The 16,575-nt window shown below is 54.6% G+C and overlaps 1 protein-coding gene across 1 annotated transcript; it reads left to right on the top strand.

The window, feature by feature from the left end:
- Window positions 1-1,271: 1,271 nt before the first annotated feature.
- BSG (basigin (Ok blood group)) lies at window positions 1,272-16,072 on the top strand. The gene is made up of 8 exons (XM_072845218.1): window positions 1,272-1,427; window positions 8,238-8,394; window positions 10,215-10,303; window positions 10,817-10,944; window positions 11,162-11,435; window positions 13,875-13,899; window positions 14,236-14,306; window positions 14,918-16,072. Exons 1-7 carry the CDS (start codon window positions 1,346-1,348, stop codon window positions 14,291-14,293), a joined length of 813 nt encoding a protein of 270 aa, XP_072701319.1. The 5' UTR covers window positions 1,272-1,345; the 3' UTR covers window positions 14,294-14,306; window positions 14,918-16,072.
- Window positions 16,073-16,575: the final 503 nt, after the last annotated feature.

Raw genomic sequence — 16,575 nt, 5'->3', positions numbered from 1 at the left:
TCAGGGGCTTACGAGAGCCGGCAGATCCCTGGGACTGCCGCCGCCGGCCCCATTGCTTCGGCTCTTGCTCCCCCCTGCCCGGCCCCCCCGGCTGCGAGCGCCGCACCTCGCTCCAGGGCCGGGTTAGTCGGCTGCCGGGCCGGGGAGGAGCTGGGGACGGAGCCGCTGCCCTGCGGAGGCCCCTTTGCCCCGGGCGGCCTCGGGGCCGAAGCGCCCGGCCCGGCTCGGTTATCGCCCGCCCCAGCCCCTCGGGGTTATCAGGCGGCTGCAGCTGGGCCGGGGCCGGGAGGCCCAGCATCCCCCCGGCCCCACGGACAGTGCCGCCTGGGCCGAGATCTTTCCCCGCGCTCGGGGCACCCCGACCGGGGGCTCTGGGGCCCTCGCCCAGGGCCGGAGGAGGCCGTGGGGTGGGGCCCCGTGCAGCCGGCCAGCTCCCCGGTGCGCAGGGCCGCCGGTTTGTCTTGGCACGGGCCCCGCCGTTCTCTGCAGGAGCCATTGTCTCTGCCCCGCGCCCCGCACCGGGGAAGCACCGCCCGGTTCCCTTCCCACGCGTCCCGCTGTGGGGACGCGGTCCCGCGCCGGCGGCCCGGCACCGCCACGGCTCCCGGCCCTGCCCGGGCCGCCCCCCCACCCCGCCGCGGGCTGCGTGGCCGGGGAAGGCGGGGGGTGCAGCCCCCGTGCCTGGCCGTGCCTCCCGGCGGGTCCCCGCCGCAGCGCTCGGCGGTGCTCCCCCCACGCCACGCGCGCTCCTCGGCGTGCAGGCGTGGGAACTCTTGCAAACGTGCTTTAGCCTCCCCTCCCGACCGCAGCGAGCCCCCACGTTCCCGGGCCGGCACCTCCGCCTGCTCCCCGTTGCCCCGACCTCCAGCCCGTGCCCCCGGCACACGCAGCCGCGTCCCCCCCCGCCAGCAGCCTCCCCGTGCAGCACGGAGCCGCGCGGCCCTCCCGCGGCCGCGACCCCCGCGCGCCGCCCGCCGCTCCCCGGCCCGGCCCGGCCCGGCCCCGCGCGCCGCCAGGGGGCGCTGCGGCCGCTCGTCCCCCGCCGCCCGCCTCTCCCCGCCGCGCCTCCCCATTGGCTGCCCTCCCGGCGGGTGGGCGTGGCCGCGGCGGGACCGGCCCGAACCGGCTCTCCCCGCAGGGGGGACAGGAGGGAGGAGAAGGGCGCTCTGTCAGCCCTGCCCTCTGATTGGCCGCGCCGGGCCGGGTGGGCGGGCCGGCTTGCCGGAGCGCCGCGCGATTGGCCGTTGGGAGGGCTGAGGGGGCGCGGCCCGCCCCGGCCCCGCCCCGCCTCCGTGACCCGGCGCGGAGCTTATAGCGGGCGGCGCGGCGCGGCGCGTGGGTGGAGATGGCGGCGGGTGCGGTGGGGCCGCGCGGCCTCTTGGCGCTGCTCTTCCTCGGCGGGCTGGCTGCCGGCGTCGCGGGGACAAGTACGGGACGGCGGGGGCTGGGAGGGGGGGCCGGGGCGGCTCTAGACCGGGGAGCTCTGAGGGGGCGGCCCAGGTCGGAGGGGTGGTGGGGGGTCCCTGAGGCGGCCCGGGGGCGGGGGGGTGGCTCTGTGGGGGGCCCGGAGGCGAGCCCGGCGGGGCGGGGCGGGGTTCGATCGGAGGCCGGGGCTGTGGGCCGCGCGCGGGGAGCGGGCCTCCGCGGCTGGGGGCTGCGGGGCTCCGCGGCGGGCTCGGGCGGTGCCGGCGGAGCGGCGCTGGAGCCGGCCGGGCCCGAGCAGGCGGCGGCGCGGGCGCCCTGCGGCCAGGCACGTCGCGCGGGGGCGGGGCCGGGGCCGCGGGCGGGGGGGCCCAAACCTGCGCGGGGGCCGGGGGGCTCGGGGCCGGGGGCTCGGAGCGGGGCCGGCTGGGCTCGGCTTGGCTCGGCTCGGTGTCCGCGCTGCCCGCCCGGGCTGCGGCGGGGGGGGGGGGGCGGCGGCCCCTGGGCGCGGCGGGCCGGCGTCCTGCGGTCCGGCCGCCGCCGCCGCCGGGTCGCACCTTCCGCGGGCCGGCGCCCGTGCGCGGGGGGTGAGGTCTGCCGGTGCTGGCTCGGTTTCCCCTCGGTAAAAACGAGAAAGTTTATTCCTCGCGGCCGCTTCTCCCGTTTCTGAGGCTGACGAGGAGTAAGAGATCGCTGGGCTTTAAAGCCGTGAAGATGTTCGCATGGGGCTTAAGTCGATAATCCCCTAATGAGGAAGCCGTGCCTGCTCTTGACCTCCGGCCGCTTACGACGTGCGGCTGGAAGCTGGATGCGGTGCTGGGAATTACAGTGCTGGGAGTTGCGGTGGCCTCTTGTTGGGTGCTTAAAAGCACAACCCCAAACGAGCCCGGATTTGCCGTGTGCTGTTGCTCCGCCATTTCATTTTCTCTCTCCTTGGGCTAGCAGCAGAGGAGCCTGGGCGATTGGTGCGTTCAGGGCCACCGGCGAGCAGGCTGCCTGGGCAAACACAACGGGTTTTGCCCGGAGGGCTCTGCAGTCTGATTCAGACCTGGCGCAGGAGGCGCTGATGGTAAAGGCTTTGTTTTATTGTGGGTGGTGGGCGGCTGTTTCTGGCTGTTTAGCATATGAGGTACTAAAAACTTTGTAGCCTGTTTGTGGTATCAGACTTACTTCCGTGTAGTAGAGACAAACCCAAAGACTGAAGCAAATGAGTGGGAGAATTCTGAAAAATCCAGGGGTAGTGACACAAGTGTGCGCCCCAGTATTTCCTTGCAGCAGAGTTGCATTTTAATACTGCAGAACAGGCGGGCAGGGGAGAGCCTTCTCCTAAACGTCACACTTTGGGTAGAATGTGAGTTCCATAAACGAGCCTGAAATGGCCCGTGTCGGCTGATTCCCACTGCCGCACCGAGCAATCGCTTCTCTAAGGGATTGACATGCGTGGGATGTGGAGAAGGCTGTTTCTATCCTTGATCTGAAAAGCCTTGGAAGGAAGAGCTGCTCCACGGGCCCGTTGGTTGTGTAACGCGCGTGTCCTGCCCCAGCCGTGCGGCTCTCGGGCTCAGGGTGTAATGGAGCTGACTCTTCAAGCAAGCAGAGTGGGGGGCTGGAAAGTGAGGGGTTTCACCTCTCAGCAGTGTTTAGATTTGGCTTTATGGCGCAGGCTCCATGAGAGATGGTCCTTTTAATCTGCGGTGTCTCGACTCTTGGTAGCTCACCACGCAGAACAAGCGCCTGAAGCGTAGGTAGGTGTGTGCTTGGACCCTGTGCCCTCGGGAGGAGGTATCCTGACTGGAAGCACTTGCCTTTGGCCCGGTTGTGTAGTGACTGCCTTGTTATGCGAAACTTAAGGGGAGAGTAGATTTTATAGCTATTCATGGAAATGGCAAAAAGTGTCAGAGCCTCGTATATCCCCTTCCGAGGCCAAGAAACGAAGGTCATGCCAGGGAGGAGAGTGTACCCCATGGGACGGTGTGGGCTCCTGCCAGGCTGCCCTGCACGCCATCCCCGGGCTTGCAGACACTGCTTACACCACGAGGTCTCCTCCCTCTGCTCACGGGGAGAGGTTGTTTTTAGTTTGAAGGTGACTCGGGAGAACGTTATCTGGTCTCGTCTGCCGTCACCACTGTCCAGCTTGATCAGATACCACGCTGTGCCCAAGAGAAGCGTCCAGCTCAGTTCTGTGAAGAATGTCCTGTTTTTGTGAGCTTGTTTCAACTTGCAGCCCGTCACCATTTGGAAAATGTTTGAGTAGCTCTAATCAATTCCGGTGGGTTGATGCTGGCTGTGCTCGTATGCCCCTTGAGTGCCCAGGATCTTGATTGCCTGGTCTGCTTTGTGTTGGGAGGAGAGAGGATATTAATCCCATGTGAATGCAAATGGTACTTGCTGCTGTTCTGCTTGCTGAAGCTTTTTAGCGTGTCTGAACTGCATGAAGTGCCCTCTAACTCAGAGCAAATAACCTTGCAACAGCTTATTTTGTCAGCACACAATAATCACCTTGTAAAAAAAAAAAAAAAAAAAAAACACCCAAAACAACCAAACCCAAAAACCTTGATCTTTACTAGCTCCCTTTTTAAACCAGGCTATAGTTAAAATGGGACAGGCTTCTACAAGTGCTGTAGTCAGTTCTGTGACTTTTCAAAATTAGGTGCTTTGGAGTGTTTAATCACAGGCCTGTGGTGTAAAAAACCCATTTGGCACACAGGTCAGTTGTTCTAGGAGTGAAACTCAGTGTATGAGACTTGCTTACAGTTGATACCCCCATATGTCTTTTGGGACCCCTGCCACCTCCCACTTCTTTAAAAATTGGTTCAAGAAGATAATTCTTGTGTCTCTGGTACAACTCCGTCATCCAGAGTCACCTGGAAACCTTGAAACCTTTGCAAAGGTGGTGTCGAACGGTGCATTTCTGAATGTAACCAGCAGTACTGTGGCTGGTGTATGAAATAGCAACAGAGTTTTTTAGCCCTCAAGTTACTCAGACCTCTGTTTTAAGGTGCCTCAGTTTTCAGTATCAGCCTTCTCCTGAAAGTGTCTTCCTCTCAGATGAGGGTCACACCTCCTCTTCCTCTCCTTCTCCTTCCAGGCACGTTTATTTTTCCAGACTTTTAAAGCTTTAGTATGTAAAACTAATTTTTCCTTTGAGAAATGTGGAATTGATTTATTTTGGACTCTGAAACTTACCTTGCAGACTGACTTGTGTTTTTCTTGTTTGGGCAAACTTGGTTTTGCAATACTGATTTGTTTCTATGCTCACAACAATGGTCATAGGATTTCATATTAAAACATCTTCGGGCATTCAAAAAGCAAACAAAAAATTTGCTCCCAAACCCACCTCCTTTGTGCCTGTAGGTCATAGTACACACATATGGAGGGTTGTATATAATTATGAACTTCAAGTGCTTAGTAACCAAGTAAACTAATTTCGTGGAAGCCGTCTTGGTGTGCGGGATGCCCCGCAAGCCTGCTGTTGGCACATCTGAAGTGCAGTCAGTGTGCAGGAAGGACGTGTCGCAAGCTTCACTAGTTCTTCTTAAACCTGACTGAGGTTGAGTCACGTAAGTAACCTCGACCCATGAATGATGTCTTTTCCTGAGGCGATGTTGCAAGAGCCTCCCTTCCTGCCTCTCCAAGAACAGCTCCCCTGGGGCCCTGCCCTTCTCCCGGCCGCCTTGTAAGCACTCGGGCAGCCTGCACCCAGGGACCGCTGGTCACAGTGGCTGTGCTGCGCCTGGCTAGTGGCCCAAAGATGTTTGGCAGCTCAGCTTTCTGCAGTCCAGCGGCTCACAGACCTACCTTTGGACTGTCTGTGTTCGAAAGCTGAACCCTCTGGCCTCTCACAGCAAGAGCAGTTTGAAAAAAAACAACCAAACCATAGTTCTGGCCTGCAGCTGCTTCTCATGCTTTTAATCTGTTTATTAGTAATTTAGCTCTGCAAAGTTATCTTGCCTGAGATGAAAAGTCCGATTTCACTGCTTGTATGACAACAAATATTACGTGTTTCCTCACCTGGCTTGCGACATCTTGCAGACTGCAAGACATTCCTCCCCCCCAAAAAAAAGCTGTTATATTAATACTGTGTTTAAAAGTACCTGCTGGGCATTTTGGTGAGCAGTGTGATGAAACAAGCGTGTGAGAGCGGGTCAGAGCAGCCCTTGCCGTGCAGCCAGGGCTGGCAGGTGAGGCCAGCGAAGGGCACGGTACGTGTAGCGGTGGGCGCTGCCAGCTGCAGCCACCTAGCAAAGGTGCTGCCTGTCCTGCGCAGTGGGACGCGCCAGCGGGGCTGTGCTGCCTTGCTGCTGCCAGCCTTCCGTCCCAACCTGCAGTGGGGGCTTTGGCAGACCCGTGGAGCACCTTGCTAGAGCACGGGGATGCTAAAATTGTGTGGGGACCATGGAGGCTGGATAAGCCCTTGCAGCAAAAACCTGTTGCTGTCTTCGGCCTGAACTGAAGGTGCTTGGAGACCAGGCAAGTGTCGGAGGAAGTGTTGCAGGCTTTTGGTCTGCCCTAGTGAGCGTCATGCTGTAACGCCGTCCCTCGCAGAAGGCAAACAATGCCATGACTGCTGTGGGTTTCTTGTTTGGATAGTGGCAAATACTATGTGCTGGTTTGTATGTTCCGGTTTTACAGCGGAGTTGCAGGAAGTATCATTGGCTGGAGATACAACAATTTGAAATAACAGCCCTGTCCGAGCTGGGCAGAGTTCAGAGAGTGTGGAGGGGGGGAGAGGGAAGAGTACACTGATCTGAAGATTGTATGTGGCCTCTTCTCAATGGCTGAATTTTTTTTCTTGCTTGTAGAGGGTGAATTCTTGCTTTGCACTAACACTTTGCACTAATACCTCTTCAACTCATAGCTGGTTTTATAAAATCACCGCTGTCTCAAAAGAGACTGACTCAGGACAGCATCGAGTTGTACTGCGAGGCGATTGGCAATCCTATCCCTGAGATCCAGTGGTGGTTTGAGGGAAACGAGCCAAATGAGACCTATGCTCAGCTCTGGGATGGTGCACGGCAGGACCGTGTCAAAATCAACGCCACCTACAACCTGCACTCTACCAGTACCATCTACATCGCAAACCTCACAAGCGACGACTCGGGCATGTATGAGTGCCGGGCTAGCAACGACCCTGACCGCAACCACTTGTCGAAGAGCCCCAAAGTCAAGTGGATCCGTTCGCAGGCGAACGTTTTTGTCATCGAACGTGAGTGGCCACGCTGAGGCCTTGGCACTTGCTCGGACACTGGTGTCTTGAGTCTCCTGCCATGCTCACCCCTGCACCCGTGTCCTGTGGCTCCCAAAAGCTCCCCTCACCCTCCCACCCCGGCTGTAGAACTGAGAGACTCCCACCCTCTGTCATCTCCCTCACCACCCGTGACTTGACCCGAAATGGCCCTGCTCAAAAAGGGTTGTGGCTTCCCAACCAAAACACCCTTCGGCAATCCCGCGCCTTTTCCGGAGCCGAAGACCTGGAACCTACCGCTTATTCCCGAGTGCCTCTGAGTCCCGGTGCTGGCTTGCAGAATTGAGAGTCTTGATTCTGCGGTAGACTCTGCCCTAACCACCACTGACAGACTGGCCCTTCCCTACAGCTCGTACAGCTTCTGCTCCTGTGAACAGTCTTGCTTGAGCTAGCTTTCTTGCTAGTGATACAAGCTGTGGGGAACAAAACCTGCTTTGAGTTTCCTGAGATGCAACCGTTTTTGAAATGGCCGAGTCTGTGTGTGACACTGAATGTGATGTAGTTGCTTGTCCTGTGGAAGTGATCAGATTCCCTCTACTTACAGAGCTGGCAGTTGAACTCTGGAGCTAACAGGCGGCTGCTTTGAGTAATAGAAACCTGGGCCAGTGTGAGGGAATTTAACGTCCTGCTGAGGTCTTACCATGAATCCTGAAGTTAGCAGAGCAGCATAGCAGTCTTTTCAGCATAAATGTGCTAGGGAATACAGAACTCCAGCAGAACCTTCTTCGGTTGAATTTGGGTAGGAGGAAAAGCAAAATGCCTGTCAGCCCTCTGCAAAAATTGTTCCTTCCAAGAGACTGAGACTGGGAGGAAGGGTAGGAACAGTAGTGCCACCAGGGCTGTGTAACGGTGCTGCTAATGGCAGCTGTTTTTGTGGACTGCCTCCTACGAGTAGAAATGCCTGAGTCATCTTATGTTGCATGATTTGCTGCTGCTTCACACATGGAGGCCCAGGACCTTTTGGAGTCATGGTTCTGTGTGTTCTCCCTGGAGTAGATCCAAGTGTAATCTTTTGGGCTGCATCAGATGATGCACGTATTGCTCGCATATGGTCTGAGTTTGCTGCCCCTCACAACAGAGGGTCTTGACTGACATCAGTTATGTCACCTGGAGGTGTCCAAATCTGCTCAGATTCTGCAAGTTGACGCAGTGAGGGCTATAGTGGCTCATAAAAGCAGAGCCCTACTCTTGTAACTGCCCTTCACAGTGTGACCTTTTCCATTGCTTATTGAGCACTTAGCTCTGCTGGAGCTGCACCCGTTGTAGGGACAGCAGGAGGCTTAAAACTACCCAGAGCACATGGCAGCGATCCTGCTTGTGGTGGGAGCAGCTGCAGGGCCAGCATTGGTTATCGCTAGGTGCAGTCAGGCCCTAGTCGCCTGGTTTTTGAGTCTCTCCTATGCTGGTGTCATCAGCTCTGGTAGGAAACGGATTGCAAAGGTAAGTGAAAGCTATGATAGAGACAAGGAGCTGTGGGTTTTGGTAACTGTTTGCATTAAAGGTTCTTGAGCAGGTACATGACCTCTGGAATACTACATGTTAACTTCAGTTGAATTATTTACAAATGCAGGTCCAGACATCAAAGCTCAGGTAAATGGCGTTTCTGGCAAGCTGATCCTGACCTGTAACATGACTACGCCTTACTCAGCCATCGAGGGTCACGAATGGATGCATGGGGACAAGATACTTCAAACGGACATGGAGTCAAGTGCTTTCACCAGTTACATGTGAGTGTCAGGGGCAAGGTCAGATAAGAATCTGAACACAGGGGACAGGTTTTTTACCAGGTGCAGTTAATGTTTCCTATCAGCTGAACCCAAAGCCAAGTCCTTGCAGTCTTGCTGAAAATATAGGCTTTTAAACATTAGAGCATAAGATGAGCTAAACAAAGTTTTGGTAAGGCCCAACATTTTCTCCTTTATGGGGAGGAGGGGACAAAAAGGAGGAGGAAGGGAAAGTTATATGCCACAAATATCCTCTTAGTAAGAGGAGTTCTGCTGCTTCATGTTTTTATGCAGGTGTTCAGCTGGGCTCTGCTGGTTTGTCAGGTGCAGCATGCACCATGGCTGGGGCTGCTGCCTGGCCTGTGTCTGCAGCACTGACATCAGTGTGCTAGAGCTGTTTTCCCAGAACTTTGAGGGACCCCTGCCCTGGGCAGGACATTGGCTCCCTGCTCCCCAGAGGCCGTGTGTGGAGCGAGAGACTCCAGTGTATGTTCTCTCTGCCTTTGGGTTTTATGTACCTTTCCAAAGTCCAACTGTTCTTACAGAACAAGCTGGGAAGCTGCCTGCAAGTGATGGTCAATGCTCAGACACTGTTTGCAGGGTGTAGCTGAAGCAGGAATACCAGCCTTATTGTAACAGTGCAATGAGCTTTCCTTTTTGATTGCAGTCAGGCCTGGCTGGCACTGACCCAGCAGCTGTAGAGGCATCATGTCCTTTCGTATGGCAGTGCCGACGTGCCTGTCTCCCCATAGCAACAGGGAGCTGAACAAGGATTAAAGTATTTATAACCCAGCCTCCCTCGCGTGACCTCAATTCCTTAGCTGAGTGGTTTTTTGGAAGTGGGAAGCGCCATGCACAGCAGAACTAACAAACAGCCTGTTGTCCCAGTGCAGCCACGGGACCGAAACTTTGCCTGCCCCTTCCCTCGAGTGGGTATTACTAATCTGCAGAATGAGATGTTTGTTGCAGTGCAGCATAATCCACTAAATCTCATTGCAGCAGCTTTACAAAAAGGAAAATGGGAGAGTTCTCCCTACGCTTGGATCAATCCAGAGTAACCCAGCCTGGGCATTTCTTTGTCACTGCTTTGCCATGTGTTTCAGTGGGCTTTCGTGCATGGGAGGAACAGCCTTCCTCTGAATCTGTTGTCCTAAGCTCCTTGCCTGTCTCCTTTAGAGGTGAACTGCAGGGCTGATGCCTTACCCGAGGTGTGTGGCCATGTCCTGGGTTGTGCTAACTAGAGGGGACTCTCTTGCTGCGCTTCAGATTCTGTTGGCTTTGCTCAGGAGGTTATGATTTTTTTAATGAGCCTGGGATCTGTATGGAAGAGGGAAGAGCATGGAGTTGGCCACTTCTGAAGCGTACATATGGCACTGCACCTGGTGATGGTGTAATGTTGTCCTGGTGCTCCTGGTTTTCTTCATCTATGCTAGCTAACAGTCTAGGTCTTATATTTTTTCCCTTCGTAAAGGCCCTGATGGCAAGAGTGCTTTGGGTTAGGGAGTGAGAGCTGCTGGTTTTCAGGATTCAGAACACAAGGTCAGGAGGTCTCTGTGATCGCTGACTTGACAGACCTGTGTCAGACTTGGTGTATGTGAAATCCTCTTCTGCCATCCTCAATGTGTGGGGAGAGAAGGGCGGAGAGTTGAGTTGCTGTAGGTACGTGGTGCAGCGTAAATTCTGCCACTGGAACGGGAGAAATTGCCTATGGAGGAGATTGCTGATGCTTATAGATGTCTGTTTCTGTGGGTCTGGAGTTCGATACCTGTTTGCGGATAAGTCGGTTGTGCTGAATGCTTATCTGACATCCTGTTTTTTGGTAGAATCGAGGGGAAGATGGAAGAGCACTCTGGCATCTATGAATGTGTCTACAAAACAAGCCCGGTGATAAAAGGAGAAGTGAATATTTCAGGTAACTTCATATGCTTGCTTCTGGGTCTGAGGAGGGGAACGGGGAAGTTGTGATCTCCTGAACACTTTGTTTTGGTATCTTTTCAGCTTCTTGAAAAGCTGCTTCTAGCCCTTACTAATAAGGCTGCAGGACTCTACACGCGTACTACCAGACTTGCTCTGTAGGCAGCTCCATTTTATCAGGCAGCTAAAGTGTCTGCAGGGTCAGCTCTTAGACCTTGCATTAAATCAGCCTTCTGCTGTGGGCATGTTCCCACAAGTATAATGGGAGAGGGATAATACCTGGTGGACAAATCTGTTTGAGTCTTTCTCAAAGCAGCTTGATGTGCTTTCCTCTCTGAAAATGCCAAACAATGGGCAAGTGAGGGGAATAGACCCACTAACGCATTTCTTAAACTGAAGTCAAGCTTTATGGGTAACTTTGATTCTAGCTAGGTGGACTGCAGGGAGTACAAATCTTCTACGTGTTTTCTAGAATGAAATGTCTGATTTTTTTCTTTTTCTCTTGCTACAGTTCCACCCCAAGTGATGGCATACAAGAAGTCTGAGCATGGGAATGAGGGGGACACAGGCGTGCTGATCTGCAAGAATCCCTCTTTCCCCCCTGTCAGCTCTTGGGTGTGGTACAAAAATGGTCAAGACGTAAGTGGTTTGATGCTCTTTCTCCCCTTCTGCCTAACCTACTCCCCAGCAAAGAGGTGGAGGACCTCCTCCCATCAGAATTAGCTATTTCAGAGTAGCCTCCTCAGTGCCATGGCAAGGAGGATTTGTGTAGTGATAGGACCGTGCAGGGTAAGTGAGCAGCTCCCCTCATGTCAGCACTGCCCTGAGGGCTGTCTCTCTCCCTCCCTCCCTCCAGCCCATCATCAATGGTTCTGGCCGATACATTATCAAGTCCAGTGGCAACAAGACAGAGCTACGCATTCTTAAACTGAATATTGAGGAGGATACAGGTGACTACCACTGCAATGCCACCAACTCTTATGGCTTTGGTGGTGCTACGGTAAACCTGCGTGTGCGCAGCCGCCTGGCAGCACTCTGGCCCTTCCTGGGTATTGTGGCAGAAGTCCTCGTTCTTGTCACCATCATCTTCATCTATGAGAAGAGGAGGAAGCCAGATGAGGTTCTTGATGGTAAGAGGTGCCTGGGGTTAAATCTTTCTGGGGAGACCAAGTAACTTGTAGGGTGCAGGCAAAATGTTCTCGTGGAGAACTTGGCGTTCCCTTCGTCAGGTGGGCATGAATTTGAGGGCTGCTTCTCAGGGCACTTCTTGTAAAACCATGGTAGCCTTTACCGGGCTACTTTAGCCATGAAGTTGCAAGTAATTGCACTGTTTCTGACAGTCCTTCAGCAAGCTGTGCTTTGGATCTGGAGTGAGATAAGATTGAGTGCAGGTCAGCCTGACCCTTTGTCTCACCAGTTCCTCTGCACTTTGCTCAATTGCTTCACGTGAGTGTCTGCGGGACTGGGTTTTCTTTGGCAGCTAACGTTCTGGAGAAGCTGATTTCTGAATAAGTACTAGAGCCTTTCGGGTGCTGCAAAATCGGGGGACTGTGTCGGTGGCTCCATAAGACCAGGCTTAGCTTAATTCAGGTTCAGTTCATGGATCTGTTTTGGGTCCTCAGATGCACACATCCTGACTCTTTGAGACTTCCTCAAAGCCTAGTGCTATCTTTAATCTGTTCTGGAAATACCGGCTCCTCCCTTTCCTTATCAGTAAGAATCTGCATTGTGTTAGCCCAGCCACCCCTCCCTTATCTGATCCAGTTAACAATGAAGTGTAAATGCTTGGTATCCTTCCTGCTTGCTGGGTCAGGCCCCTTAGCCCTCTGCCAGGGAACAGCACATCAGGTAGTGTGAGGTGCAGCAGAGGGACTAAAACTAAATATCCCTCCCCTGACTACAGGGCTTGGGGAATTCTACTCAAGGCAGTTTTACAAGCAGATGCTTTGCCCTCTGACACTCTTGGCTGAAAGGCAGATGTTGTCTTAAAAGATGTTTTTGCTGCATCTTCCAGGAAAAAACCTATAGCCTGTGTGTTGAGTGATCTGGCTTCTGATGACATCAGCCTGGTCCAAATTGTGTCGAGTGCTGACCTGTCAGAGCTGTAGCCGATGCTTTGACAGACAAAGACAGGGCCTTATACTGAAGTGTCCTGATGCTCCTTGGCCAGAGCTCTTACGCTCAGGTTCCCAAGTGCTTGTGGATGAGGATACAGCATCATACCTGTTTGACAAACATACACAGCTTTACACTTTCCTGGTGTAAAGTGGTTCTCTCCCCAAAAGTCTTTGTAGCTTTGCTCCTCTTGAGAGGAGGTAACAGTAAGGCATCGCTGAGCCAGCTCAGACAAACGCTGTTCCTCACGGTATGTGGTTGTGAATTGGCTGCTCCCTGTTACCTGGGCTGGGGAGAGTCTGGCTTGTGTATGGTGTGATACCCTTGCTGGTGTTACCTTTCCACTCTTCCCTTCTCTGCTGCTGGGTGCCACCTCAAACGGTAAGTAGAAGATAGTTCCAGCCATGTTTCTGCATCTGTCCTCTCACCAGCTGTATGCAGATCTTGGTGCCCAAGGCAGTCCTGACGCTTAGAGCGTGGGCCTCACTGCTTGGTGCCATTTGAGGGGACTCTGGACTGTGGAAGAGGTGATGGGGAGCCTTCTGTTGGAAGGTGGCAGATTGCAAGGAGCTGGTGAAAGGCCCCAGGGCTTGGCACGTGTTGGCAGAGATGTTTTCTTAGCTGTGCTTCTCAGTGTAGCAAGAATGTGGTGTGCAATGTGTTTATTTTGATTTCACAAAATGAGGGGGGAGGAGGAAAGGTGTACTGCTGCTGATGCTGGAAGTCTCATTCCTGAAACATCCTGTTTGGATTCCTCTTGCTGTTGAAGTCTGTGCTCAGATCTGGGAGCCACCTGAATTAGTGGTGCTGAAGGGGTGAGAGCAGCAGGTATAGATCGGCTGTGCTGTCTTGCTGGCTGGATCTGTGGCGTGCTCTTCCAGTTTTAAGTGCTGGTGGCGGGAAGACTGGCTGGTATGCTGAGGGTACACCGGGTGCAAATGTTAAACAGATGTTACCAGTCAGCGGTGCTGCTTCAGAGACTGCCCGGATGCTTCCCTCTGCAATTCCACTTCTGTGGCCTCCTGGGGCAGTCTCAGGTGTGCCTCGGGGTTAAGAGGTGCCAGACCTGACCTGCTGATCGGCAGGGATGGTGGTGGTGACTTGGTTATCCCATGAGCCAAGCCTACCCTGTGCCGACAGAAGCAACTGCGCAACAGGAGCTTATGTCTAAGTTTATGCCTTGTCTAAGCTTAGACAAGAAGCACCTCAAAACTCACGCAGGGGGTGGTAGTGTTCTGGTAAGAAGTAGCCCCCTGCTCTTGCCAGGCCCTGGTGAAAGAGGAGCCCTGGGGGTGAGAGGACCTTTGGGTTCAGTCCTGTGCAGGCAGTAGTATCCAGTGTATCCAGTAACCTGTCTGGAATGCAGTCCCCAGGGTTTTAAGAGGTGGCAGAGATTACTTCGTACATGCTCTTCCCTGACGCTGTTCTTTCTTTCTTTCTGTGCTGTCCTGAAGATGACGATGGAGGTTCTGCACCACTGTAAGTACATTGCTGTTTCCTATTTAGCCAGATTTGTACTGGCAGATCACATCCACCCAGGGAATCTGCTCTGAATATAAAAGCTAGCTGGTGTGGGGATAACACACTAGCTTGCTGGGCGGGAGACTTCCCCCTCCCCCCCCCGGTTTATTTAATGTGGTGGCCTGTCTATAAACCACATACAACTGGGGATGGCACCAGTGTCTCGGTGATGCTGTTCTGGTAACTGATCTCATCTTGCCTTATCTTGACCATCTATTTGGACCTGAATTACATTAGCGGGTAGGGTGGGGCTTTGTGCCTTTTCTTTTCTCACTGCCCCTTTTTTCTTTCCAGGAAAAGCAATGCCACAAACCACAAGGACAAGAATGTCCGCCAGAGAAATGCTAACTAAGAGCAGGGGCCAGGTGAGTGCCATTCCTGAGGGCAGAGTTGCAGCTGAGAACAGCTGCTGTGCCAGGCTCTTCACCTCCTCACAGCGAAGGGCTCCTGCAGCGGCCCGAGGTGCCCGTCTCTAGCTGTAACCTAGCTGGAGCTCTCGGTCAGCTGCTCGGAGGTCTGGCCCGGCTGCAGTATCTGCATCTGCAAAGGGTGTCTGGAAGAAGCAGAAGCATCCATGCAGGCAGAGGCGTTTCTGGCCCACATCATACTGCGGGGTCTGGGGAGGTGGGGGGGAACACGCGTTGCTGTGAAGTTCAGGCACAGGCCAGTAGTAGCCTGGTAGGAACGTGCCAAAGCTGCTGGGACTGCGTGTGGCGAACAGCAGTGTGTCCGGTCTCTGCCCAGGCAGACAAGGGGAGAGGGAGAAGAAAGCGTTGGACTACTGTGGGGCTCTAAAGCATGGGAAAGCCCGGTCTGCCTGACAACTCCTGCCCGGGACTCGGCAGGAGATGAGTCCTAGCCCACAGCTTTACTGAAGGGCAGCTGTTGTCCTGTACCGCTCCATCCACCCCCCCAGCACAGTACAGCCTTACTGGTACAACTGCGTTATCTAACTGGCTTTTCTTTCTCCTGCCAGGTGACGTGTAGATGAAGAACTCATCTGGACAATTTTTGTTTTCTTCTAATTTTTGGTAAAATAGCACCATGAAATATTCTAGTGCGTCCTTGCGATTCAGTTAGTTCACTTTCTAAAGAAACTTAAGTTGTAGACTCTAAAATACACTTTTTTTTAAAAAAAAAAAGAGCTGTGGGAGGGTTTTTCTACCTGTAAATGTAAATTCCTTGTTTCTGGTAGTCTAGGTCCCTGGCTGTCTCTGTCCTAGGTTTCTTCATGTTGGTACAGAGGGGGTGGGTGGGAGTACAACTTTTTTTTCTTCCTCGCCTCTGGGAAGAAAAGGGCGTGTTGGGCAGGGCCATTCCAAACTGCCCTCCTTGCCCCACCTCAGTGTTTGAGGCCGCTCAAGGAGCTGTGGCTAGCAGACCCGAACACGCAGTGAAACGCGTGCAGTTCCTTGTGTGCTGCTCCGCTGGACGTGGCTGGCACGGCCTCTGTTCCCAGCAGGTCTGTTGTCCTGCCCTGTTTGCGTGCGTCAGGGAGAAACCGCTTTGGTGGCCGCCCGGAGATGACCCCGTCTGACCAAAGGGTTTAGGAAGGTAGTTCTGTGTCTTTCCCAGTGCATCACCTGGAGCAAGGCTGCACCCTTCCCTGGCGTGGAAGTGGTATGTGTCCTTGTAAGGCACTTGGCCAGGGCCACCAGGCACATCCGCTGGTGCGGCTCCTGGGGAGGAGCGAGCGAAGAAGGGCTCATTCCTCGGCGCGTGCCACGCCACGCAGACCCCCACACAGAGCTGTACAGTGTCAGGCAGATTCCCGGCGGCTCCTCCAGAGCTGCATTAGTTGCCCTCTTAAGCAGACAACCAGGAGGCAGTGTTAGAGCTGGACACTGGATAAACATGACTGCCGTTAACTTATTTTGTGGGTTGTTAGTATCTCTTCTCGAGTTGCTACAGTGGGGGATAGGGGCAGAGTGAAAAGGGGCTGCGGTGCTGGGGGGGGGGGGGCAGTTCAAGGGCGCGTGTTCTTGTGCTTGAGCCATCGTGATGTTTGCGTGACACAGGAGCCTGAGAGCAGACAAGTGCTCAATGGAGTCTTAACGCTTTTATTGCTGGGTAGCATTGAACTGTTCCATCTGTTAACACACTTCACAAATAAAGATGATTCCTCTCCTTCCCCCCCGCCCCCCCATCTTTGTTTGGACTCTGGTCTCTCTCCCCTGCTGGCTGGACCCCTGGGTTGCCTGACCTGCTGACTCACTTCTGGCTCCAGAACACAACGCTGTGTCTCACAGTTCGGTGCCAGCTCTGACTGCACTTGAATCACCAAGAGGTGTTCAGGCCTTTGCGAAGGGAGATGAGCAGCGTTCCCTGCTCTGCAGAGCCCAGAGGAGCGCTGGTCGCTGGGGCACGCTTGCCTGTTTGGGGACAGGTGTCACCTTCCCCTGCTGCACAGTTCCTCAGTGTCTTGTGGCTGTGGGGTCAAGGATCAGCCCCAGCCTACAGGAGCCCGTGCAGGACATGCGCCTTGCGTGTCACATGCTTCTCTAAGCAGTTATTTTTCTTTCTCTCTGCTGTTTCCTGTGGGGGAGACCAAAGGTGCAAGGCCTTTGCTGCCTTTGTGTGCAGCGTGGTGCCTGCGGAGAGGACAGAGGATGTGGCATGGGGTCCCTTTTCCTG

This window comes from Ciconia boyciana, chromosome 24 (genome assembly GCF_034638445.1).
Source record: "Ciconia boyciana chromosome 24, ASM3463844v1, whole genome shotgun sequence".
Taxonomy (NCBI): domain Eukaryota; kingdom Metazoa; phylum Chordata; class Aves; order Ciconiiformes; family Ciconiidae; genus Ciconia; species Ciconia boyciana.
Note: the sequence above shows the minus strand (reverse complement) of the source record. Positions and strands in the feature narration are given on the sequence as shown.